General features: G+C 45.4%; 2 protein-coding genes across 7 annotated transcripts; both read left to right on the top strand.

The window, feature by feature from the left end:
- Positions 1–10: 10 nt before the first annotated feature.
- gemin8 (gem (nuclear organelle) associated protein 8) lies at positions 11–2,394 on the top strand. Of its 4 annotated transcripts, none has more exons than XM_062447160.1 (4): positions 11–29; positions 461–514; positions 749–1,145; positions 1,482–2,394. In XM_062447160.1, the coding sequence occupies exons 2-4, from the start codon at positions 512–514 to the stop codon at positions 1,736–1,738; spliced, it is 657 nt and encodes a 218-aa protein (XP_062303144.1). In that variant the 5' UTR covers positions 11–29; positions 461–511; the 3' UTR covers positions 1,739–2,394. The 4 variants fall into 4 exon arrangements, with proteins under 4 accessions (XP_062303144.1, XP_062303142.1, XP_062303143.1 ...); XM_062447158.1 differs by having other exon boundaries at positions 29–109; XM_062447159.1 differs by lacking the exon at positions 11–29 and adding an exon at positions 108–126.
- A 385-nt stretch (positions 2,395–2,779) lies between these two features.
- LOC134007507 (neuronal membrane glycoprotein M6-b-like) lies at positions 2,780–26,393 on the top strand. Of its 3 annotated transcripts, none has more exons than XM_062446999.1 (7): positions 2,780–2,932; positions 19,446–19,632; positions 19,879–20,038; positions 20,838–21,006; positions 21,425–21,498; positions 21,682–21,747; positions 23,752–26,393. In XM_062446999.1, the coding sequence occupies exons 1-7, from the start codon at positions 2,929–2,931 to the stop codon at positions 23,899–23,901; spliced, it is 810 nt and encodes a 269-aa protein (XP_062302983.1). In that variant the 5' UTR covers positions 2,780–2,928; the 3' UTR covers positions 23,902–26,393. The 3 variants fall into 3 exon arrangements, with proteins under 3 accessions (XP_062302983.1, XP_062302980.1, XP_062302982.1); XM_062446996.1 differs by lacking the exon at positions 2,780–2,932 and adding an exon at positions 8,982–9,376; XM_062446998.1 differs by lacking the exons at positions 2,780–2,932; positions 23,752–26,393 and adding exons at positions 8,984–9,376; positions 22,646–22,995.

The raw sequence follows: 26,393 nt of genomic DNA, 5'->3' as shown, positions 1-26,393 counted from the left end.
AAGGTTGTTCCAAATCCAAGCAGGCATAGGTAGACCTGTCCATCTTATTCAGTCCACTAGGTGGTGGCATACACGCATACATGCTTTCGACAATAAATATTGTAGTCAACTAAGTGAGCTCATAAGGTAGCCAACTAGTAAATATGCAAGTTTGCTATACGTGTACAATACACTGTCAAGTGATGCTTTTGTATCAATTGATTCATTAATACTGTTTTAACTAACGTGCGTTCTCTAGTTGGCCTCCATAACATGTGACGGTGACGTACGTAGCGTTGTTTGTTAGCAATAGCTAGCTAGCTAACTACTGCCCTCTCGCATGCCATACCGTGGACTTCTCTAGCCAGCTGTTTGGGGCATGCAGTTAAACTTAGCCAGTTACACAAAGTTATCATCATAGTGATTGCTTGCGTGCTAATTCACTTGCGTACCTTCAAGTTTACAATTTGTATTGCTTTAGGTCCCGGCAATGAAATAAACTAAGCACCAGCAATCAAGTCATAACATCAGCATGGTAAGTTAGCTAGCTAGCTAGTAGCATAGCACAACTGTGCAGTGTGGTAGCCTACTTCACAGCAAAGTCTCTCGATGAGCTTTATTGGTTTATAGTTGCTACTCAAATGTCTTCATGTACGCTAGCGCTAACTAATACAGAAGGTAATGGTGTAGTTCTGATACGTAAGACTTGTGTTGACACATACTTTTTGGGCATAATCTAATCTGTCATACCATCTCTCATGCCATAAAGGAACTTGGGAAGGATTCCACCTGGTTTGCTGACCCAATGTATGGCCGGTATTGGCAGCACTATCAGCAGGCTATGCGATGGCACCAGAGGCACAGGCATGCCTACGGGAAGGCTCTGGAGGCTGCTTTTAGCCCAGGCTACAACTTCCAGTACCCCAACACCTCCCAGCGCTATGCTGACTGGCAGAATGAAGGGAGTGGGGGTAAGGCCGATGAGGATCTCACTGCTAAGGGGCCGAGGGAGGAGGTAGGACATGATTCAGAGAGCGAGACGGACGGCTACGGCTCGGACACCGATGGTTCGGACAGCGAGATCGAGTGCGATGTCAGCAACATGGAGATCACTGAAGAGCTGCGCCAGTATTTTGCTCAGACAGAGCGGCACAAGGAAGAGCTTAGTAAGTGTGTGTGTGTGTGTGTGTGTGTGTGTGTGTGTGTGAGAATTGGAACCAACTCAAAACTAGTGAGCGCACAGGCCTATTTTATCTATACCTGTTGATTCAAGGTGTAGAAGCCGTGTCACTTCATAACAGCTCAGATGGGTTTAGATGCTCTGACAAAAGAACCTTTCCCTGAAATACATCAGCACGGTAATCGACCTCTCTTCTGCTAAAAGGAGCACATCGCACTGATGGGCTTGGATAGTGTTTCAGTGGGTGACACGGCTTGCTGAATAATGAATCGTCGTGAATCTCGCATGTAAAGCCTCCATTTTTTAACCCTCTCCCCTGCAGAGAAGCAGCAGCAGCTGGAGGCTGAGCAGGCGGAGAGCTATGTGTTGGCCGACCAGGACATGCACAGGGTGTCCTGGCGGAGCGCGCTGCCTCCCTTGGAGAGGCCAGGGGAGCGCCGCGGGGCGGAGATGAAGAAGCTGTACGGGACGACCGCCGCCAAGATCCAGGGGATGGAGACGGCCATGCAGCTCACCTTCGACAGGAACTGTGACAGGAAACAGCCCAAGTACTGGCCCGTCATCCCCCTGAAACTGTAACTCAAAAGTGGATCTCCCCTGAGGCCTGCTGGGGGAAGTACTTGTCTGGTGTTCTCGTTGACCTGGTGCACTGCTTTGAAACTGCTGGTGCTGACATCTAGGCATTGGTTTGGTATCTTTTTTAGCGTCTATTTTACAAATGACCCACCCTGCCACACATGGGATGTTGACCAATGTCCAAGGGCGGAGGTAGTTGTTTCTGTCTGTGACTCTTTGCCAAGGTTTTTTGGGGCCAGTGGTTCCCTAAATGGATTACAAATGCATAAGTTGCACACTCAACAGGTCGGGAGGGGGGTAACATATGCATACATGGGTTGGTGTGGAATGAACAGGGAATTTTCTAGTTCGTGTAATCAGATTCTGCTCAGATCAGGTGTTCCTTGACTAATTAATTCTAAGAATGCTCCTGTATTCTTCTCTGGCCTGAGCTTTTATGCCACAGGAATAAAGCAATTTCTGTTACTTTGTGGTAGACCTGTTATATTTGATTCATAGATTAAATGACAATTCTCATCCCAATGTTATCTGCTTCATCATTGAGCGGTTTAAACAAAAGTCACAACTTTTTGTGTGTCCCCAATGCCTTGGTTTTTTAAAGATGTATTTTTTTAAGAATATTGTTGATAGTGTTTCTAATAAAGTTTTCTGTGATCAAGTGAAGTTAAAGTTTCCTGATTAAGCCTGTGATTGACGCCCTCCTTATTTTTATGCAAATTAAATGCAGATTGTTTGAAAGTCAATAGACTAATAGGCCTACTGTGTAAATTCTTAATTTGACAATTCTAAGAGGAGTAGGCTACGTTAAGGTCACATTCAGACCAAAGGGCTTGGATCATTTAACAATAACATTAGGCCTAGGTCACATATTGCAGTGAGAAGCATACTGGTCAGTTACTAAGGTAATGTTCTTTTTGGGTGAACGGTAATTATCATATGTTATCTGACTCCAAATTGGGTCCTTACCGGATCTGGCAAAAAAGAAAAGAGGTTATGGAAAGAAAGACGCAGAAACCTGGACCCCAATAGTGACGACACCGTCCCATTCCTACGTGGGGACCTTTTTTGAGACCGATCGACTTTTGGTGCGGTCGTGGCTGTATGCATACTGTAGCGCACATCTTTATCCAGCAAAAAACTTTCCTGCCTGGTGAATTTGTCACATCTCCCCACTCCGAAGTTCAAGTAACGCTATGGGTATGTAGAGAACAATACAACTCGACGCATTTGTTTGCTATTTTATTTCTAAATTTGAGTTTAGGTTTCTTTGTTCTTTTAATAATTTAGAAAGTCGCACAATTTAATTTACATTGTGAGCTCATTGCTTTCCTTTCAATGCAGATTGGGATGTCATTTTGTAATCGGTTGATGAGATTAGATCGAAACTAAATGGATGTTCTTTTCGACTGAAGGTAGTTTTGTTGTTTCACTTAAACATTTCACATACTTCCTAAAACGCATTTCATATGTCCCATAGCTTCAGGTGGTAGGTTAGCATATGTTCTATTAACATGACTCTTTAAATGTAAAAATCATACAATGTGTATTTACTTTAACCTTACCATATGCCATTTGTTTTTTTTGTTTTTTTACTGGAAGCCAATGAATTGCAGTAATGTGATTTTAGGGGCCACGTTTTACAGAGTGTAGCCTATTTGTGTGTCAGTGTGTTTGTGATCACAGTGTGATAGACAGTGTAATATATGTGCATGTTTGTGACCTTATTTATCTTAAATAACTTCCTAATGTGCAGTTCTAAGTATATGTCCAGGGAGACAAGTCGTGTCACCATTGGTTTATCATGCGGCTCAGAGTATAGCATGACACAGGAGGTGCTCTCAACCACACTTAAACGGGATGATGTGACATCACTCTTAGGATCCTGGATTATGATTCCTCTGTATCATGGACCTGTGTGTTACACAATGTTCTCCTAATAGTCCCTAGTGGATTTAAAATTGGATCCTAAATGGATTAGAGCCGAACAATCTACTTGGTGATCAGCCAGTGAGTTCTCAACCTGCATAGTAGGCTATACATGTTCTCCCTGAAACCAGAAAAACAAAAGAGGCAGTACTGAGTCTGTCTTTGAGTCTGTTACTTTGTGTCAGTCTGTCTATTTCTCTCATTGTCAACATCTGTTTTGAATAAGCCATGGTAGAGGTAGAGGTGCCTATCGAAGGTTCTGACAGGACAGGCAGACTGTTTTGTTTCAGAACAGGCAGACAGGATGTCTCCTGGTGACCTGTTTTACCTGAAAGAACACAGCCCCCTTTAGCCTGGAGCTAACAGACAATCTGCCTCCATTTTCTTTCCTCCTTCTCTCTTTTCTCTCCTGTTTCTCCTTTTATTTCTTTTCTGTCCGTAGGTTTTTACCACAGAGCAGGTTGTGTTCGTTATCAGCCTGCAGGGGGCACAGTCATTGACAAAGGGGATCATTGTTTATTGTGGTTGGGAGGGAGAGGAATCTATTGAGTTAGCTTGCTAAATGAACACACTCACGCTCACACACTCAAACATAAGCATGAAGAAATAATGCAATAATAATAATGTCTAATAGAAATAATGTATATTCTCACACTTTTCTTTTCTTTAGACACGAAAGTGATGATGCAGATTTCACCTTGAGAACGACGCACGGTTTTGCTGTCCTGGCCAGTAGTGGGGGCTGTTCATTTGGAGATATGTATTCAACCCTTGGCTCCTGCGATCAGCTAGACCCAATTGAGGTCCATAGAGAGGGACCTGTTGCTATGGTGACAGCTATACAAAGGGCTTAAGGCATCATCTCAATCCTGTCACGTGTTAGATCTTATGTGCGTGAGTGTAGAAAGACACACCCAAGCAGGCACACGGGCACAATCACAGACACACACACACACACATGCACTAATTACAGCAAGTTGTGTACATTTTTGATAATGATGTAGACGTGACAATGATCGGCGATGCTGCAGTAAAGAAATGGCTTAATCCCTTGCCTTCTCTTTGAGGTCGAAACCTGTTTGCTGATCGAACCCCTGCCCTGAAAGACTCTGTACATGGATTGGTACTGGCATGCCGGGCACAGGTGCAGGAGGTGTTGAGGCGAAGGCCCCATTCATGTGACCTGGGTATTCATGAAGGGATGGGATGGGGGTTGGATTTGATGATGCGACATCATCACATGGAGCTGTCATCCAGCAGAATCTGGGCCAGAAGGATTATGGGCTAGTCAGATAAATCAGTGGGGGGTTGGGGTGGGAGCAATGGCCCTGCCCCGACCCAGGCTAAGCATATTTACAAAGACACCCGTCACGTATGGGAAATAAACGGAGGTGCTACACACTTGTCCTCCAGCCTCGAGTTTTGTTTCCGGATTCCTCTATGGGTTTGCAGTAGGTGAATTTCTACAGCACACATTGCAAGGGATTGTCCAGTCTTTGTCAACCCCTGTTGGTTCGACCTCGTCCTTTAAGTAAGGGTGAGGGTTAGTGTCTTCCTGTCTGCCATCTCCCTGTTTGTCTAAACGTACGTTGGACTTCAAACATGGCTTGACTTCAACTCAGTTCGGAAGGAGCCTCTTCTTGGCTGTTTACCCGCATTCCCAGTTCATGCAAAGTTTAGAGGAAACAGGTGGTATGACGAGTTTGAGTGTGCATGAGTTTGCATCCATTTTTTAGTTTTAAATGGCTAGTTTCTGTCAATGGGCCTACATTGTATTAGGATAGCAAAATATTTACCCCCTCCCCCTGTTGGTGTGTGTATAGTTTTTGTGTGTGGTGTGTCTGTTTTTTGGTAGGATTAACTCAACTCGGCATCCTCCCTCTCTCAGTCCCGCTCTCTGATGAGAGGGAGGCGTCTCCTTGGCGACCGCCATCGGTGGGCGGTGCGGGGCGAAAGTGGGTCACCCTGGAAGATTAGGACCCGGATCTGTCCGTTTGACATCAGGGATCTGGAGTCGCTGTGTCACACCCCTCCACATCCCACATCCACCCAGAGGGCAGTGTCAGTATCTTCCTGGGCCCACTGACAACCACGCATATAGGAACAGCATGGATGAAGTGTGATACTGAATACAATACAAGGTGCAGCGGGTTGGTCTCTGCCAGCAAAGGTTTCGCTTTTAGGGGGAGTGGAGCCCATTAAAATGGCAAGGATTAGACTAAAGCGTGAGCAGGAGGTTCTTAATGCCCTTTCAGAGATAATGTGTGTGTGTGTGTGTGTGTGTGTGTGAGAGAGAGAGAGAGAGAGAGAGAGAGACAGACAGACAGACAGACAGACAGACAGAGAGAGAGAGAGAGAGAGAGAGAGAGAGACAGAGATAGAGAGAGAGAAAGAGAGAGAGAGAGAGAGAGAGAGAGAGAGAGAGAGAGAGAGAGAGAGAGAGAGGGGGGAAGAGAGAGAGGGGAAGAGAGAGAGGAATGTTCACGATGCATTTATTCATTTCCCTTCACGTTTGACCACATACACACTATCCACACAGATAACATGCAGATAACTTAAAATAAGCAGCAATGCCCTTTCAACTCTGGCTAGACTCAAAAGGAATACACATAAAAAAAGGAACCCTGGCTGTCTTAGACACATGTTGAGGTCAGAGGTGTGAAGATGGATGCTGATAAGAGGAGACCTAAAAGGCCAGAGAATAGGCCCTGACAACTATCCTGGAATCTGGTTGTACAGTGTGCTGTATGTGCTTGTTCCTTACATTTTCATAAATGGCAACCTGCCTACTTGAACTATGTGTCCCTTTTTTACACTACCACCTTTAGAAACAATGTATAATCAAGCCTAAAATGTTTTGAAAAAAATAATAATCTGATAGTAAGTAAATTAAGTACGTCAATTGAGAACATGTTCTTGGAACTGTTATCAGTAGATTAATACATATTAAATTGCCATAGCAACAACGGAAACATGTTCCTTATCGCTGCTGTGGGACATTTCCACTCTATGAGAGAGGTCTGATCGAGCTCATGTGTGTGATGGCAAGTCTGTTTCACTGAGTTCACTCTCTGACCGTTCTCTCAAAAGTCCTTAACTTTGAAAGACAGTCAGAGGACATGTAATTGCACTTTTGTTTACAGACGCATAAGACCAGAGACCAGACTGTCCTCGTCTCCCCTTCTCCCTAATTAACTCCCCATCTGAGAACATAAAGGAGCCGTAATGGCCTCATTACAGCGAGACGACCCCATTGTGGTTCCAGTGTCCCTCTGTTCCACATTAATGAGGCAGGACAGGCATCCAGGGGCTCTCCGCAATGGACGCCCACAGTTCTGTGGGCATGAGAGAGCAGAACACTCAGCAGAAGGAGACAAGGCTTGGGTCTCCCATAGTTCAACTAGACTCTTTATTAAAGGGGGTGTGTGTGTTGGGGGGGGGGGGGGTTGTCTGTGTTTCACAAAAATTTGGGCCATCTATTGACTCTGGCAAGAAGAAAACAGCTCAATTATGGGATATAATGTGAGTCAGCAAATTCTGATTGTGATCACACATGCACACACACACACACACACACCAACTCACACACACAGCAACCTATTTTCCAGAGGTTGTTTTGTCTTGTTTCTCCTCTCCGGTTCTTGCTTTGTCTCTGCTAAACCGTTCTTGGCCTCCATCTAGACCCCGTTGTTCACCCTGGGTGGATAATACACTGCATATAGAATGTGGGTTTAGTCGTATGGCTACAAGGGATTATATTCAGAGGATATTGAATCCCTCATGCCCCCCTTCCCATTTCACATTGAAAGCCACAAGCACAGGGAACTACCAAAGTAACATTTGAAAATACAGCTTTTATACTATGTACAGACATGGTTCAGGTGTGTTCAGACATTTTTTGGCAGTCGATTGATGGAGCTGACACTGGATGACTTACAGTAGAGCTGAGACAGTGTATTGCCCTGGATAAAGCAACTGTCCTGTTCAGATCCCTCCATGTTTACTGATGAGTCGTAATTGACCTCTGTACACAAGAGTTAGAAACAAGCTTACCCAGTTTATGAAAAGCAACGTGTGTGTGCATGTGGATGTGTGTGTGGATGTGTGTGTGTGTGGATGTGTGCGTGTGTGGGTGGTGTGTATGTGTGTGTGCCTTCCAGAGCTACAGGAGGTGGGGGGGAGTGCCAGGGACCACTGTATCTCATCTTCTGGACAAGTGCTTAATCTGTGACCCAGCAAGGGATTATGGGGTGCTGGGGGACATGGGCCTTGAGATCCACCCAGGAGGACTTCTGTTGCCCCCCTCTCTGTCAACTGATGTGTGTGTGGGTATGTGTGTGTCCTTATGTTTGCGTGTGAAGCCACTATGGGACCAGACCCAAGGTTTACATCAGTGTGTGTGTGTTTGTCAGTATGTTTGTTAAACTGAAACCACGAAAATTGTCCAGACCCAGGGCGCCATACCAAGAGCACACATCGGTTTCAAGTGCTGACGACAAACATACCTTCTCTGTCAGTTGTGAAAGGCTCTTCCTGGATGGTTGTGATGCAGCGCTAGTAGCAGGCTTAGTCTAGACAGCATTTTGAGCTGCATTAAACCATGTGCATGAGAATTAATACTTTATTTAAGAGGATTCAGGGCAGATGGCATCCCTTTGTTTGAGGATGTGTTTATTACTAGAAAATGAGGTGAACACTAGTGCACACAGCCATGCCTAAATTCAAATTCAATGGTGTGTTTTTTCCCGATCGCTTTTGTTTGTTTTCTGGATAATTCCTCTTTGCTGCATGAAAAATATGATATCGTTATCTCATAACTACTGGGTTGTTTGATATACTGAAAGACTCTTTCTCCCCCAGCACAAACTGAGAATAAACATAAAATGGAGACTTTCCTTCCCATGTTGACAGAATACTCTTTTCATCTCTAGCACTTACTTTCATCCACACTCCTCCACAACACTCAGTCAACGTCTCTCCCTCTCTAATTCTCTCCCGCTCGACAGATGGAGAGTGGGTGGTGTGTGTATATGTATGTTGCTGTGAATTTGCTTCTGCGTGAACTCAATTGGTGCATATGTGGACTTTTTGGAGTGTGTATCCTACAAGACTGCCAGTGTATGTCTAAGTGCAGGCAGTGCACATGTATGACTTGGTCTTCTGTTATTCTTCTCTCTACTCAATCCCGTCTGCACGGTAGAGACATCTTACTTGCACCTGTGTTTGTGGGGAGGGGTTGGATGGGGTTCATTGGATGCGTGAAAATCCTCAATAGGACGCACTCAGAAAGCATCCCACCATCATCACAACCAATTTATTCATCGCCAAAGTAGGATTGCAAGTGACGTACAGTCAAAGCGTTAGCTGGCATCGTTTAGGGACCACTAATCTGTGCAAAATCCAATCTGACAAGACCTTTGCATCGTCAAAAGGGATTGTGATATATGCAGAGGACCTAAACTTGATAAGGAAAGAGGTTGTGGAGAAGAGAGAAGGCGTGAGTGTGAGAGAGGGAGAGATAGTGGGAGAGAGAGAGAGAGAGATATCAAGCGCGCATTGAGGGAGAAAGCGAGAGAGAGAAACAGCAACAGCAAAGTCAGAATACAGAAGCCAGGGAGTAAAGTATACAAAGGAAAATATTCCAAATGGATGGGACGAAGCCAGCCATGGAAACTACCGCCGAAGAGAACCAAGATGAGAGCCAAGAAAGCAAAGGTAGAGAATGTATCTGCCGTTCTAATGTGCGCGTTTTCAAGCTTTTCATCTGCGCTGTTTACTGAGCGGTTTAACCTACTTGCTATGGCTTCGTTTCACGCGACACAAAAGCATGTTTTATGCCCGCAAGAGCTTGCTCGACCACCGGTTAATTGTTTACTATTTTAGAATACAGCTTAATTGCGTACATAAAGGACTAATGATTTCATGTGATTTTTTTTTTGTGGACAGAGGACATTTTGCGCGACAAATTAAGGAGATGAAATAGGGTGTGCTGGGCGCACGCTCTGCTTTATGGAGCATAGTTAATTCCAATTTGCTTTGGCTTGCTGAAATCATGTAGACAGACCATCATTACCCTATTTGTCTACAGTATGGTTATGATAAACCATTCATCTTATGCGACGACTGCAGACATTTAGGTTTGCTTGGTTGAGGTGTGTGGACCCTTGCTGTGAATACTATTGGTCAGGTGTACAGTAAGCAATTCTATGGGCCGCTTTCAACAAAAGGTGCCAGAACAAATGGTCATCAAGGATTTCGATGACATTACCATGAACGCCAATGTGTTTTTCCCTTTAGTAAAATTGATCGTCAAATGAAAAAGCTGGTGCATTGTCCCAATTCGTTTTACATTTCATCATGGTGATACCCTGATTTTGATCAAATGGTATTCTCATTGGATCAAGGATCTGAATAATGACGTGCCTTTACACTACACGCATCCTAAATGCAGAAATTGTCGATCTTAAACACTTAAACACATTTTAAACCAACATCAGTCTATGTTTGTTTGGACTGATAAAATGCATGGATGCCGTGCGGGAAGGCTGCTGCCTTTGTCCATCTTTAAAAAGGCGGGGACAAGGGTCTATGGGAATTTCATTTGTTTTGATACAGCCATATACGAAACGTGCTATCCCTGAATAATTATATAAGACTACATCAAATCTCGGCCATAAATATTTTTTTCGGGAGCCTTTAGGTTAATGCTTCCAAGGTAGCAGGTGACATCAGTTGTTTTGGTTATCTTGTTGTTAAGGTCGAGAGTTTGATACACACAGCTGATCCCATGCCTAGGGGGCGTTGCAGCTGAAGCCTCCTCAGGGGTAGCCTGTAAGCCCCTGCACCCCCCTTCCTTCTGCCACAGCCCCTGTCTTATCAAATCCTCACTCACTCATTCACTCACCCTCTTTCTCTCTCCCCCCCTCTCTCTTTCTCCCCCACTCACACACACACACACACACACACACACACACACACACACACACACACACACACACACACACACACACACACACACACACACACACACACACAGACACGTCCTGTAATTCCAGTCAAAAGCATGTCCACAAATGAAATGTGCGTTTGTGGCGTAGAGCTTGTATGTACCGCGTGTGTGTTTAGTTGGTGTTTCATCGTAAGCTTCACAGCATGCCTAAGATGGCTAAGATCTCTATTGAGGGGAAGGCAGCTTCCATGTCGTGTCATGTAAGGAGCTTGCAATAGGAACGTGTCACCAGCTCTGGCTGTGGGACCCTCCACATTGGATTTGAACACTCTTATGGCAGTAGTGAAGAGAACAGCCAGCCTAGCTGGGATTTATATCTACCTGTGACACCTTAACTGGGTGTCAGCAAGGACCTGACATCTGCTGTCTTCATGGCAAGCAGTGAAGCTCAGCCTTCCTCATCTTCAGTGCTTTTTGGGTAGAAGTATAGGTGGCGTTTGTGATACGAGAATCGGTCAGCTGCCATGATGGACAGGTGTGGTGCTGTGTTACCGTGACGGCCAGACAGGTCAAATGGAAAGGATAGCACTTGATTTGGAGTCAGCCAACATGTCATCTCAAAATGCTATTAGGGAAGTTTCTTGTGTCCCCATATGGCGTTTAGATTTAACTCAATCAACCCTCAGGGTGATTCATTCTAATGTGGCAGGCTTGCACAATTTCCACATAAACGAGTAAGTACTTCTTTCCCTATCCCTGACTGGAGCCAGGCATCACCAGAGAGGTTGCACGCATGCAAGCGTAATTACAAACGGGAAAGTGAGCACACGAGCCAACGTCCTCATCGACGGTATAATCCCAACAACAGGATTTATATTTTTGTCTGATTGTTTATATAATCTCTAATCTGTATTCCTATAGCTTTGCCCATTGACACAATTCTGCGTATACATGATCAGCAGCCAACGAATAGGTCTGCACACACTGGATTTAACCAAGATTGAAACCATCACCATTATTTTGATTTCATTTCCTGAACAAAATGTTCTCAGTTAATTGATACTACATACAGATATCTGAGTTCATCTATGCAGACTGTGGTCATGTTTCATCCATGCATGGAAGATATTCTGTCAGTAGCCAAACCCTAATCTGGGTCGTGTGCTTTCCCTGTTCAGTTTGAGTCCAGGCTGCAGAAGGGTCTGGCCCCTGACTCAGTGTTGAGTACTGAAGGAAAGGCCACACCACTGTCACTGTGGGAGCTATCCCACCGTGACGAGAGGGCAGGAAGATAGGGGGATGGGTTTTCTCTCTTCTCTCCCCTCTCTCTCTCTCTCTCTCTCTCTCTCTCTCTCTCTCTCTCTCTCTCTCTCTCTCTCTCTCTCTCTCTCTCTCTCTTTGCTCATCCGCTCTTGCTTCTCCATTGTTTCTTTCCGCTGGGCTTCTCCCTCCATCTCTTCCTATTGTTTCCGTCTCCTCCTCCCTCAAAAGATGATCACACGCGCACGTGCACGAAAGGAAATTGTTCTGTCTTCCACTCACAGATGCACGGGAATGAATGCGCACCAACTGCATGTGCGTGCGCGCGTGTCTGTGAGCGCGTGCGGTCTTATGTAACGCTCGACGGGCTCGCCATCCTAGGTTCCGCACATCTCCAGAACCGTGAGGGATTACATCATCGCCGTGGTGATGGGGAGGGGAGCTCGGCAACGGAGGCCTGATGATTCTGTATTAGAATGGAGCACCGGAACATTGGACTCCACGCTCTATCTCTCCAGCTCAACACACACACACACGCACACACACACACAAAGCTCACACAAAGCTCACCTGTTTGCAAATCTCTTCAAGCTGCTCATTGCCGTGTATCCTGCATATTAAATCAATGCCACTTGAATGGAGCACAGACGACCATACACCAGGCACACAGGCTAGAACCTTTTTTAGCTGAGACCTGACTATTACTTTCCATTCTACGCTCCTTTCTGATGGACCATCGAGGCTCGTGGTGTCGCAGGACTCGTTACATGAGCAGCCGCCACAGTCTGACGAGACGATCTATTGGGGCAAGGTGGCTAGCCAACGAGGTGACAGAAGGGCAATGTGCGGGGGAGAATGGGTAGGGGGTTGGGGAGAGGGGGAGGCGAGGCCGGGTGAGGGGGCGGTGATCATGCCGGTGTCAGCCTCACGGAAGGACCTGGAAAGGCCCAGCTGAGGTCTGGCCTTGTCCCTGGTTCCCTGTGGAAGCATGTCGCCTGATGACCAAGGGCAGGGTCTGTGGGAGGGGGAAGGGGAGGGGGAGAGAGAGAGAGAAAAAGGGAGGGACAGAGAGGGAGGAAGCAAAGGGCAGCTCAGTGCAGCTACAGTGTGTGTGGGTCGTCTTTAGCAGCATCCTCCTCTCAGTATCCGGCAGACATCCTCTTCATCTCTTATCTCCTTTCCCTCTTTCTTTTAGTGATCTCCTTTTCACATCTATGTTTACTTGATTTCCTTTTACGTCGAGGCATTGCTAGTCGCGATCTTACATTTTGGTTTCGCAAATCTTCTCAGTCACACATCGCATCTTTAGTACATTTCTTGTAATCTCCCTTTACCTCACTCATTCACGCCACCTCATTTACCCATGCTTTCCATCTCAATGAATGAATCTTTAACCTCTTAACCCACTCTCATCTTTGTGCTACTTCTCTTTTTTATTCACTCACACTTTTACACCCACTCCCCCCCCCCCCCTCTCTCTCTCTCTCTCTCTCTCTCTCTCTCTCTCTCTCTCTCTCTCTCTCTCCCTCTCTCTCTCTCTCTCTCTCTCTCTCTCACACTCACACTCTCACACACACACACACACCATGCTCGTGCACTCTCCCTGAAGGTGTGTGAGGTGGTGAAAGCATGTGAAAGCCATCACACTCAGGGAGTGGCTCATGTGCTTCTCATTTGGGCCGACCTGCCCAGAGCATGCTGTCAGCCTCCATCTGTGTGTGTGTACATGTGTGTGTGTATGTGTGTGTGTGTGTGTGTGGCGGTTGTGTTTGTTTACGTGTCAGTGACCAGGCATTTGCATTCAAGGGGATGTCTGTGTCAGGGTGGGGCTAAACGCTGCAGGAAATTGCTATTTTTGTACGTGAGAACATATGACGTTGTCATGAGTTCATGCATTGTTCCACATGCCAAATATCTGCACATGAATGACATGACAGTTTGGCTCTTGCTTCGAAAATGTATTCATTGGTAGAGTCCTGGTCATCTTGAGTGTGTGTGTCATGTCTCTGTATGTGTCGTTAGGTGTGTTTGCTCTGCCTAGGCCCAGTAGTCCCCAGTACATACATGAGTATGTATAGCACTGGGTGGCAGTTTGGCACAGCGTGCTCTGTTCCTAGACGATGCCAACCTCATACCATCCTCCTGGCCCTCCTCCATCGCCCACTGATAACCAATCTGCTCGCTCCACTCCACATTCCTCTCTGTGTCTGATTAACTCTCGTCATCATTAACCATGACATCAATGCTTCCACCATGATAAAGACGGACTTCTGTACCCCCTGCTGTTTCATCTGAGGAAAAAGAAGAGTATAAATCAATAGGGTGTAGTACTAGGCAGTAGCGGAGGATTGTGTTACTGAATTATTGACATTTTTTTGTAACGAGAGCCCGTGTGTCAAGTGTCCTGGATGCCTTTTGTCACTGCCACACTGTTATGGGTACAGAGCAGTTCTGAAATCTTGAATCAGGTTACCAAACGTTTAGTCTAATTACATTCGAAGCACACATCTGGTCCTGGGTCAGTGTTCCTACTATGTACAGGCCCTTGTCTATTACCTTGTCTCTACCTAGGTCAGTATGGAACAGACAGGAGACCTTCCCTCTGAGTTCTGTGGTCATGGTGAGACAGAAGGAGCCACAGCACTGGCATCAAGTTAGCAACATTAGCCACATGAGTTACATAATCCCAAAGCCATTGACTTAGATTGCGCAAGACCCTTAGCTAAGGGAAGCCATTTTATATTTTAGGTGGAATAGTGGGGAGTGATGCAGCTGAAAACCGCCTTCTGTCCTCTCTCTCTGAGCTGTCCAATCACATGGCAGTACGGGTGTTATGAACTTCTGGCTCTGATGGGCGAGACAGCGATGAGGTCATTATCTAGCGAAATTCAGACAGGTTTCTTGTTTGACACTGATACAAAGCAACTCCAACTCCAAGACTTGGAGCAAAAAGATGCATGTTTAGGTCAGGTTATGGAAAAGCTCTCACACTCCTCCACTTTACTCTCCAAAGACAAACATGGAAATGCTCCCTAACGTCAACATGGAACAATGCATCTTTACTGTTATTTGGATTCTTTTGAGTTCTGAAGCAAATATGCACTTGTGTTTCCAATTTCGGACGATTATGCATGTTTAGTTCTGGGTTCGTACGATGCCTTTTATTGCACCTTTGAAATGAAAACTGCTGCGTGTGGATGTCTGTGTGCGTGTATGTGTGTGTTTGTGCATGCAAACTTAGTGTGTGGGACGGGCTTTGAGCCCCCTGCACAGCTGACAGAGTTTAGCCCAGATTCCCCAGTGCCAGTAAGGGATGGTGCTTGACAGACAGTAGTGTGCCGGGGGAGGACCTAGAACCAGAGGATCTCTGGGATAAAGTATTGATCACACTGGGGAGCGTTGCAGAGGATTTAAAAAGCTGCTCACTTCATTACACACAATTACTCGCAGGCAGATGCTGACTTTGCGGCCTCCATAATGCTCCATACTATCCGGTTAGCTCACACTGGGTATGGACCAGATTGGGGTCAGTTAGGAGGAAAAAAAATGGTTTTGAGGCAGAAAACAATCACGAAGGGCACAAGCTTGATCCTCTTACCTTGCTTTGATACAATGCCCAGGCATATTGTCGTGTTTAACACCTGGGTTTTCATAAGACTTTACTGCAAATAGACAGTGGTGTGTGAGAATAGATAAGCATGCATGTACACACACACATGCATAAACGTCCAAACAAACATATCGAGATATACTGTATGGTATGTACATACGTATATACATATATAAGAAAGAAACAATATCTGAATATGTTTCTCACCCTCATTTGTGAAGTGATGCTCAAATCATGACGAGTGTGTGGATGTGTGCTTTTCTGCAGCCTGTAGTTATACAGATGGGGCTCCTCTTTCATCTCCTGTACGCCTCAGTGAAGACGGAAGCTATCTTTTTTTGTTCTTTTTTTTTCTTTTGAGAAGATGAGTTTTGTGATCCAGAGCTCTGCTGGGAATTTACCCATAATGCACAAGGAGGAAATTGCACTATAACAAATACAAAGGTCACAAATTGGCATATGACCCGAAGTGAAGCTCAAACGTACAGTTGAAATATTCACCAGGCATTATCAAATGTTTCATTCGATATAATTTAAGCATAATGTTGCATAAAGTGTTGTGATTCATAGTTTTAGCAGGAAAATCCCCTTGGAAATATATCAAATTGTTAAAACAGTCAGTCTGTTAAAGCTGATCGTGTGCGGTTCTTTATGTAGGACGTCGCAGTCGTTTTTCCCTCTGGCTCAACTTGACCCATTTTCCGAAAACCAAATCACCTGCTGTAACGTGCAGAATAATGCATGTAGTCTCTGTTCTCTTTTGCTTTCACTCAACATCAAACCAGGTTCCTTCTGCTCTCAGGGGAAGTGCAAACACTCTTGGACCACCATGTTGTATTTATGTTAAGGTTGAGCTCAGGTTGTTTTAAGATTCCTGTCCTCTTCGTCACCCCACAGCTCTGACACGGGTGTGTGTGTGTGTGTGCGCGCGCGTGTGTGTGTGTGAGTTCACAGCCTCGTGCTGTGTATGAACGTGTGGGAAGTGTGGGGCCGCTGTGACAGAGTCAGCTACGTGGCCGCTCAACTGGGTCGTGGGTAACACGTTGCCATGACGACCACTATTCACCGGCCCCCGGGCCGAAAAATGCTTTTTCCTCTCAGACTCTCTTCGACTCTCACTCTGACTCCCTCGCTCTGACTCTCTCTCTCTCTCTCTTGCTTTCTTACTCTCACTCTTTCTGGCATCACAAAGAAACAGGCTGAACTTCTTGACAGCATACTGTACTGAAGAGTCCAAAGCGGAGACCATTTTTAACATACTGTAGAAAATACCGGAACGTTAGAAGCTTCACAGCCAAGCCAAGCTTAACAGAACTTTGATACTTTTGCATGCCTTGCTTAGCAAATTAGCGAGCCGTTTACTAATGATGCTGTTGACACTGTGGGAAAGCGATGTAACAGGAAATCCGAATCACTTGCAATGGCCACGTTCATCCACTTGTTTCAGGGAATATTCTAGGGTTCTAGGTAGGTTCATGTTGGAAGAATGATCTTTACAATGTGCCAAGACTGTTAGTGTCCGATTCTGTCAAAATGACATCAAAATCGATGGAGGTGAAGAGGTATAAAGGGCCTCTGTTGAACCTTTACCATCTGGCTATTACTTTAGAGGAGCCGTGGACTCATATTTCACCCCGGGGATGGAAGAAGAGGAGAGAGAGAGAGACGGAGAGAGAAGGAGCGAGAGACAGAGAGAGACAGAGAGAGAGAGAGCGAGAGACAGAGAGAGACAGAGAAACAGAGAGAGAAAAGGAGCGAGAGACAGACAGAGAGAGAGAGAGAGAGAGAGAGAGAGAGAGAGAGAGAGAGAGAGAGAGAGAGAGAGAGAGAGAGAGAGAGAGAGAGAGAGAGAGAGAGTGAGAAAGAGAGACAGTAAGAGACAGCGAGAGCGCGACGTGCCACCTAAATTCCACTCTAATGAATAGCCCATCGATTTGTGTTCTGGCTGACCGGGGTTGTCCGCTCCTGCCTGTCCGCAGCCCATTATTGCACTATAACTCGCTTGATAAACGGTCAGCAGGCAGGCAGAGCCTCGGGCAGCCTGGGTCCTTCCTGTCTGAAACAGGCTGAGAACCCCTCCATCCAACCGGGGGGCATGAGTCTAGCGGGGAAGGGGGGTGGGGGGGGCATGTATTATCGACTAGTCGCCAGTCCGTGTGAGCCATGGGGTTTAGCCTGACTCTGCTCTGAGATTTGGGGTTGGCATCCAGCCCCATCATAGTATAGAGCTCACCTCTTCTGGCCCTGTCTCGTTACTTCGTTAACATTTAATAGGATAGAGACCATTATGCAACAGCCTGTGTGTGTGCGGTTATGCAACGCCTCATCCCTAATGCCTCAGTATTTCACCTAGCAGCAGCCATCTCTTAGGTTTAACCCTTTGAGTTTTCTTAAGCCAACCGCTGGCATGGAAAGGGGAGGGGAGATGCCTGTGGATCCTCCTTGATGGGCACTATCAGATCATATATATATATGCGATGAGTCATGTGACTCCCTGCAGTCAAGAGTAAAGAACATCCTCTATGTCTCTCTGAGAAATGTCCTTTACATACAGCTGCAAATGCTAAGTGTTGTCAGTTGTGCTTTTCATTTGTGTTTGGGACTGTTTCGTTGTTGACTTCAGTTACATAATTGGAAAATGTAGGTTGAGATTAGGCTACAATCAACAGCATTGAGAATAAACGTGTTCTGGTTTGGTTTGTATCTCTGAGTGTAGCCGGTGTGTATCGGTGAAACTCACTCCTCAGGTATGTAACAGGCCACCCGCATCAACGAATAGCTAGCTTTTCGTTGGCGTAGTTGGTAGTGGTGGCGCTTGGGAAGCCAGAGGTGGTAAGTTCGAACCCAGTGCGGGACGATTTGCCCGATACCTCTGACGGAGCTTGCAAGACCACGTCTGTTACATGAGCATGACATGCACCTGTGATGTAAAGGGACATTACACCGCGAAAGAAACTCAGCTGCCAATTGGAAGGCGTTGTCATGGCAACACCAAAGTGGCACACGCAAGAGAGTGCAATTCTCTTAGAGTAACTTCCCTGTTTGTTAGGGGTGGCGCTATTTTTATCAGCGATTATATAAGCTTTAACGCTTGTGTTTAATGTAATGTGCTTTTCTGGGTGGAGCACAATCAGCCTCTCCCCCAGCCTCTCCCCCAAACACTCCTACTCTACACCCCTGCCCACGTGTCATTGTTAAACTGTCACGGGCATCGCACCAATATGACAGATTGGATGGTTTTGATCAATGTCAATAGATTTCTTCATTCATGGCTTGCTGCATTGTGTTTTTTGGAAACCATGGAAGGAGAAAAAACAAAGAGAAATGTCAGGGTACATCGTCATTAAGCAATCTTTTGTTCTGGTAGTCCTTGTGACGCTGGAGAGCTGTCAAGAGTTATAGTAGAATCATCTCTCTTCGTCACTTTTATATTTTGCATTTAATATTGACTGAGAAAAAGGTGTGTGTGTCCACTCCCTGCGCTGGGCATGTATTGGAGTTAGCAACAGCAGTCCCTCGGTGCCCCAGAAACCTCCTCTTAATGATCTACATAGCAATCATTTATTTAGAATTAGATCATGCATAATTCACGTGACAGGATAAAGGAACTTGTGAATATTTCTGTCCTTAAGGAAAACTAAAGGAGAGGGAAATCTTTTCAGCAGGCAGTAGAAAGATTTGTAACTTGTGTGACGGTCATGTATAATATTCAACACTCTTGGGTTTTTGTGAATACGGAAAGAAGGGGTGAGAAAAAGGATGAGGGGAAAAAGAGTTCACCCATTGTTGCCTTTTTGTTGTTTTCCGTATAAAATATCATAATTCATAAGTCACATTCAATCTTACTTTTCACCCAGTTTCACTGATAATAGGAATCTGTCAGTAGCAAGGGAAAATGTAAGTCTTCCTCTGTGGTTAATAGTTCTCCATGTTAAGTAAAATATGCTCTCTGTCTCCCCTGACAGGCTGCTTTGAGTGCTGCATCAAGTGTCTGGGCGGAGTGCCCTACGCTTCTCTGGTAGCCACCATCCTCTGCTTCTCTGGGGTGGCTCTGTTCTGCGGGTGTGGCCATGTGGCCCTGACTGGTACCTTGACCATGCTGGAGAACCATTTCTCCACTGTGACCAGTGACCACGCCACTCTCACCGTTGTGTAAGTGTGTGTGTGTGTGTGTGTAAAGCTGCCTCTGTTCCTGAGTCTGTGTTTCTGTCTGCATGTGTATGTACAATTACTTATTTCGACAGCAACGGTTAAACCTACCAAGTAAAATCAAGAACACATAAATGATTTCAAATATCACACGATGACGTGTAGCTAGCCTACATGTTCAGAAGTCCTGTCCAAGCCGCGTGTCCATGTGTGCATGACTGTGCGTTTTCCCTGTGACGTGTCTCTCAGGATCCAGATCCTGCAGTACATCATCTACGGCATCGCCTCCTTCTTCTTCGTGTACGCCATCATCCTGCTGGCCGAGGGCTTCTACACCACCAGCGCTGTGAAGAAGGAGCTGCAGAGCGAGTTCAAGACCACAGCCTGTGGCCGCTGCATCACCGCCTTTGTGAGGACACACACACACACACAGGGAGATGCTTTCTCACACCTGAGTACATGTTTGGACTTAACGCACGTTCGCACTTATTAACACATTTGTTTCAGAGGCCGTGTACGACCACACACACACACACAAACACACACACAGGCACACCCCTGGAGGGTAGCTCTGGCACAGTTTGTCCTCTCCAGTCTGATTGCTAATATCACAGCTCAGATCTGACTGAGAGGAAGCTTTTTTCAACTACATTTTGCATTTACATTTAGTCATTTAGCAGACGCTCTTATCCAGAGCGACTTACAGTAAGTACAGGGACATTAGGCAAGTAGGGTGAAGTGCCTTGCCCAAGGACACAACGTCAATTTGCATGACCGGGAATCGAACTGGCAACCTTCGGATTACTAGCCCGATTCCCTCACCGCTCAGCCACCTGACTCCCTCAACTAGATGGATCTGTTGGAGAATGCCGATGATGATGATGATGATGCTGATGCTGAAGGCATGAAGTGTGTTTGTTGTTCACACAGCGATTACAGAGTTTCTCTTAATGATACTGTTTCAAAGGAAATGGTGATAGTGTAGTGTAACTTGAGGGAGTTTGTTTGCTTTGTTTTGGTATTTCCATGCTTTACATATAGGATAGTACAGTTCAAGGTAGACAGGAAAGGCTGGGGATAGAGAGATGGAAAGACATGCAGCAAAGTGTCTGGGCCGGATATGAACCCAGGCCGCCGCGGTGAGGCCTCAGCCAACGTGACCCGCGCTTGGTGAGCTACATGTTCTGAGCTCTGTCTCCTCTCCTCAGTTTGTGTTCCTGACCTACATCCTGGCCCTGGCCTTCCTGGGCATCTTCGGCTTCTCCTCCATCCCCGTCTTCCTCTTCTTCAACATGTGGACCACGTGTGCCGCCATGAGGTCCCCCGTGGCCAACATCACCTCCCCCGACGCCATCTGTGTGGATGTGCGGCAGTACGGTCAGTAGCCTCGCTCTCTTTCTATCTCTCTGTTTCTCCCTATGCTTCTCTTTCTCGCTCTCTCTCCCTCTCTCTCTCTCTCTATCTCTCTCTCTCCCTCTCTCACACTCTCTCTCTCTCCCTCTCTCTCTATCTCTCTCTCTCTCTCTCTCTCTCTCTCTCTCTCTCTCTCTCTCTGTGTGTTGGTTTGTGTGTGCTAGTGTGATGAGATGGGGATTATGACCTATTTCCATAGCACCGATGCTCCAGCTGTTCTGTAATTTATATCTGCACCTGCTGTAACCTGACCTCTTTAAATGGCCGCGATCATAAAGCCTTTTTATCATCGCATTAGGCCTCTGCTCTTTAACCGATGCGACCCTTGTGTTGTAAATCTGCCCCATTAAAACCCTCCTCCTGTTCCGCACCCGCTCCACAGGCATCATTCCATGGAACGCAACGCCTGGGAAGGCCTGTGGATCCACACTGGGAGACATCTGCAACACCAGCGAGGTATGGGAACATCCGGTGCTTCCCTCACAAACCCACTACACCAACATCCAGACCCCGAGAGTTATGACACGGCATTTATACCCGTTTTGAATACATCATCAATGCTGTGATGTGTAGCCTAATACTTGACATGCATTGTGTCTCTTTATTGCTGAAGTGAATCTCTCTCTGTGTGGGTTGCAGTTCTACTTGTCCTACCACCTGTACATTGTGGCCTGTGCCGGGGCTGGAGCGACCGTCATTGCGCTGGTAAGCTCTCCACACGCTTCACACAACGGCTGCCCCCGTGCCCGCGCGTTTGAATTTGCATGTTGCCATGGCATGCCTATCTGTTGCCATGGTAATCCTCTTTCATGCCTCATGGTTGTCATTCCGCTTGCGGGTTTGAATCCGACCAAGCAGCCCGAGGCTACTCTTTGACCAGGGCAGCAGGAAGCTAGCTAGTGGCTAATGCTCCCTGGCTTCTGTTGTGGCCGTAGCAGAGGAAAGTCTGAAAACCCCCCTGACATGGTTTCGTGCCACAGATAGTGGGATTAGAGTATGTGTGAATGGGTGGAGCTGCAGCGCCGCATATTTACAGCCGATTGGGTGTGTTTATCCAATCAATGGGCTTAGCATTAGGTGACAGCCAGGTTAACAGGTTCATGTTTAACTCATGTGGGTAACTGGGTTAAAGTTCACCATTTATATGTTACCTAGCGTATATGATATATACCGTATATGGTATGGAGTTAGTCACCTAACGCACTAGGCTATGTTTGGTTAATGCTGTTGCCTTTGATTGTGTATGTTGTCATGTCTTCTGTAAAGGTGTAAGGGATACTAAAGAGCTGGCTAACATGCCATTGCACAGGGCTGCCCAACCCTGTTCCTGGAGAGATAACATCCTCTATGTTTTTTGCTCCAACCACTATCACATAATAGTACACTAGCACACCTGATTCTAATACAGTTCTGGTTGTAAAGCTGAATCAGGTTTATTACAACGGGGGTTGGAATGGAAACCAATGGGGGGTAGCTCTGCAGGAACAGGGTTCGACTTCCTGCCATCACCAGATGCCTCTTAGAGAAACACTGGCCCCCTGGAAGGCCTGCTGGTTATTGTAGTTTTGTCTTACCTGGTATACCCTCTGATCTCTCCCCCCAGCTGTTCTACATGATGGCCACCACATATAACTATGCCGTTCTCAAGTTTAAAAGTCAAGGCAACGGACGCCCTACTGATTTTGAAGGGTTTTGATGTTGCTAAGGATGGATATGAGTGGAGAAAGGTAGAAAGGGCAGGACAATTCGGGAAATGATAAAGGAGACAGAGAGAGCAAGAGAGAAAGATTGAAATGCTTCATAATGTCATGGCCATCTTACCCACTCTGCTGTTCACTGCACAAACAGATCACTCTGCGTTACTTGGTGAGAAAGTTGATATGATCAGAACACGATCAGAGAATGAGGATGATGATGACCGTTTTCCCTGCAATAGAAGGTACCGTAGATGCAGGGAGAAAGGGTTTGACAGCTTACAATCTCTGACCAGACCCCATGTCTAGATCAGTATAGAGCCAGAATGTGAGTCTTGGTTGAGCCACATAATTAGGATCACAGTAAGTTAGAGACTGACCCTAACCCTGGCATTCTAAACGTGTAACATGTAACTTCAACATGCTAATGCTGTATAATTATCAATAAAGGCCAGGGACATGTACTGTAGGCGTGTAAAGACTGAAGTGCAAAGAGAAAGGTTAAATAAGTAACGAGTGGGAGATGTATTGCACATGCATGTAATATAGATTTGTAATAGGTCAGCGATAATGCACTTAAATGAGTAGACGTAGAGTAGTTGGGATTGATAGAAAAGGTCAGTTTTGCTGAACTTCTTAACACCTTAAGCCCTTGTGCCTGTACCCTTTAGTGTCAGATATCAGCTAATGTCTTGCAATGTTTTTTCTGCACAATAAACAACAATGTGGCCAAAAACGTGTCATCTCCTCAGGTCAACCTATTTAATTTTAATTTGTGTCACTAATACCTCACTATACAGTCACCCACCATCTCAAGTCCTACAATGCACATGTTACATTACATTTAACAACTAGTGATGACTGTGTAGGGATGACCTGTGTGTTGTGTGTGTCACATTATTAACTTATTTAGCTGCTTTGGCTGACTAACACACACTCACCAACCCCTTCCCCACCTCCTCTGTCACCCCCTCCCCCCTGTTTCTCTCCACCCCTCTGCTCCATCTCTCCACAGATCCACTATCTCATGATCCTGTCAGCCAACTGGGCCTACCTGAAGAGCGCCTGCAACACACACGCCTACCAGGACATCAAGACCAAGGACGACCAGGAGATTGATGCAGAGGCGCGCTCCAAGGACGGCCAAAACTCCTCCTACTCATAAGGGCAGGACGACACGCTCCCCACATCCACCCCCCCCCCCCCCTTTTCCTCCCCCCCACTCCTGCACCATCCCCCCCCCCCCACCACTATCTACACTTAACCTCACAAGCTTCCCACTCCCCCACCCTTTGAGTAAACCAACACCATGGTCACGTTCACTCGACCCGAACGGGAGCGGACGGCTTTCGTAAACGGTAGAAGGTAGATGAGAGTTCCCGGTTGGTCGAGCTCATTGATGTGGTCTACTTGGTTGGCGAAAGTCCTCTCCCATTCAGCGAGGAAGTGAACGGTACCAGGCTGTGATTGGCTGCCAGCTCCGCTCTGAGGCCACACAGCTCTAACACAGCTCCTAACAAACAGCCTAACGACATGGTCTCTGTCTGCATTAACTCCTGAGGAAGAAAGACGGGAACTTCCTCTCTTTTTTGGTGTTTTATATAAGTATATATATGAATATATTGTGCGAATGTGTATGAATGTTGTTGTTTTTTTAATACATTTCAAAGTATGCCAGGTTTACTATGATATTTATTTTTTGTTCTGTTTCTCTTAGATATTTTTCTCCTTCGATCATTTTCCACATCTCTTACCGGTATCATTTTTTTATGCTAATTAAAATGTCACACTACTTAACAAAAGGAAAATTGACTTTAAATACAAACCCCATACACACAAAGCACTGAAAAGTGCCACTCATTGAAAGAATCCTTGATCTTTAGTGATTCTCTTCTTTATTACTATTTTGTATTGTTGGCTACTGATTACAATTCATTTCTAACTGAGGAACATGCACCGTGTGTTTTATGATTCTACATAATGGCTGGCGTGCTACTGGCTTTCAGAGCTGCCGAGCTATCACATCATTCTTAAGTCCCAGAGGAGAACTCTATCTAGGCCCTGCCTGGTCCAAAACAATTCCCTGGTCCCTGTTCTCTCGCCTGAGTAGATCTAGGACAGTCAGACCGAAGCGACCGACATGGCTGTAACTCCACCTTGACCTCTAATAGCTAGAACTGCCTCTAGCTTGCTTGAACCTATCCAGTCAATCAGATTTACACACGTGTCAAGGGAGTAGGGGCAAGAGGTTGTACTGGACCGGTCCCGCTGCATAATATCTCAGCGTCATGTTTCTCTAGGTCAAGCTGGGCCTATGAGTACAGCTCTCTAGATCAAGGCTATACTGTCTTGCTCTATGGCCAAGTGAATGACATACTGGATACCTCAGGTGTGAAACTACATACATAAACTACCCTAGATTTAGACCATGGATTTTTCTCAGCAAGACACTCAGCTCAAGCGTAAAGCTCATTAGTTTTATCACTCTTAAGAGGTGATATATGCTTTTCTACTTCCCCAGCTTTAAATTTACGGAGTTGACATGGCTTCATGTGTTTTTTTCCACTTTCCTCAAGTGTATCCCATGAACTAAATGGATGAGGTTCACCTGTAAATATATTGACCAATCTGAGAGATCGTTTATTTGAAATACACCTCCAAAATGTGGAGGACATGGTTAATGTTCTACCATGCTATTTTCTCCTCAGTCACAAATATGTAATTGTTCCCTTTGGAATATGTGTTTAGCATTCAAATACTAGTTCTGAATTTGATATTATGTAATGTAACATCTTTGAATGGTAAGTTGTGGGAGGGGAACAGATCCAGTATATAGTCCTGATGAATTGAGGTGCTTGTATTGTATACAGTTTAAAATGTGAAAAAATGTAATTATTTTAATGTTTTCTCAGTTTTAGGCAGCTGGATTTTCCTTGTGATTCAGTAATGAATAACTTGACTTGGATTTAATTGAAATGGTTTGTGATTATTTTACTATGGCTATCCAAATGAGTGACTGCAAATGAGTGAGTCCCATTTTCAGGCCTTTACTTGAGCCACACAAGACTGTTTGGATGTTTACAATATAAAGATATAACCAGTCAGGAATTTTCTTATATTGATTTTAGCAGATTTCATTTTACAACCGAGAACTTTATTCTACACTGATTATCACTGGTTAGTTAACTCTTAAAACAGTGTAACAAGTAATATTTTACCTTTCATGGAAAGCATGTCAGTATTTGTCCTCGTGTTCAAATGTCTGAAAACAGAAAAAAGGACTATATTGCCATGTATGTTATGTTTGATGAACGTGCTTTGCCACTGGGTGATGTAGGCAAACTCGCATTCAATTTCATATTAACAAGATGCGTGTCAGGGTGTGTCGTCGTTTCCTCGTTATTGCATGAAGGAGACATGACTGTGTCTTTGCAGTTTTCAGGTGATGTGTAGTCAATTGTACTGACAACTATGGTAGGCAGTGTTTGCCCCACCCACTCTCTTTTTTACAAATCCATTGTACTTTGATGGCATTGTAGTCCCTGTAGTTGTTGAATTATTGTTTGTTTTTTTAAGTTTAAAATAGTAAAATGACTCCTATTTAGTGATGATTTTTGTAACCTTCTCTAGTAAAACCGATATTTTTTATTATCGTGA

The sequence above is a fragment of the Osmerus eperlanus genome, chromosome 21 (genome assembly GCF_963692335.1).
Source record: "Osmerus eperlanus chromosome 21, fOsmEpe2.1, whole genome shotgun sequence".
Lineage (NCBI taxonomy): Eukaryota > Metazoa > Chordata > Actinopteri > Osmeriformes > Osmeridae > Osmerus > Osmerus eperlanus.
The sequence above is the reverse complement of the archived record's forward strand: the minus strand, read 5'-3'. Positions and strand labels throughout refer to the sequence as shown.

Excerpts from the sequence above, each read along its gene's own strand:
- gemin8 (XM_062447160.1), top strand. Across the intron at positions 1,146-1,481 it reads GCGGCACAAGGAAGAGCTTA|AGAAGCAGCAGCAGCTGGAG; the intron begins GTAAGTGTGTGT and ends TCTCCCCTGCAG.
- LOC134007507 (XM_062446996.1), top strand. The coding sequence starts at position 9,307 with ATGGATGGGACGAAGCCAGCCATGGAAACTACCGCCGAAGAGAACCAA. Across the intron at positions 9,377-19,445 it reads TGAGAGCCAAGAAAGCAAAG|GCTGCTTTGAGTGCTGCATC; the intron begins GTAGAGAATGTA and ends CTCCCCTGACAG. Across the intron at positions 20,039-20,837 it reads GCCGCTGCATCACCGCCTTT|TTTGTGTTCCTGACCTACAT; the intron begins GTGAGGACACAC and ends TCCTCTCCTCAG.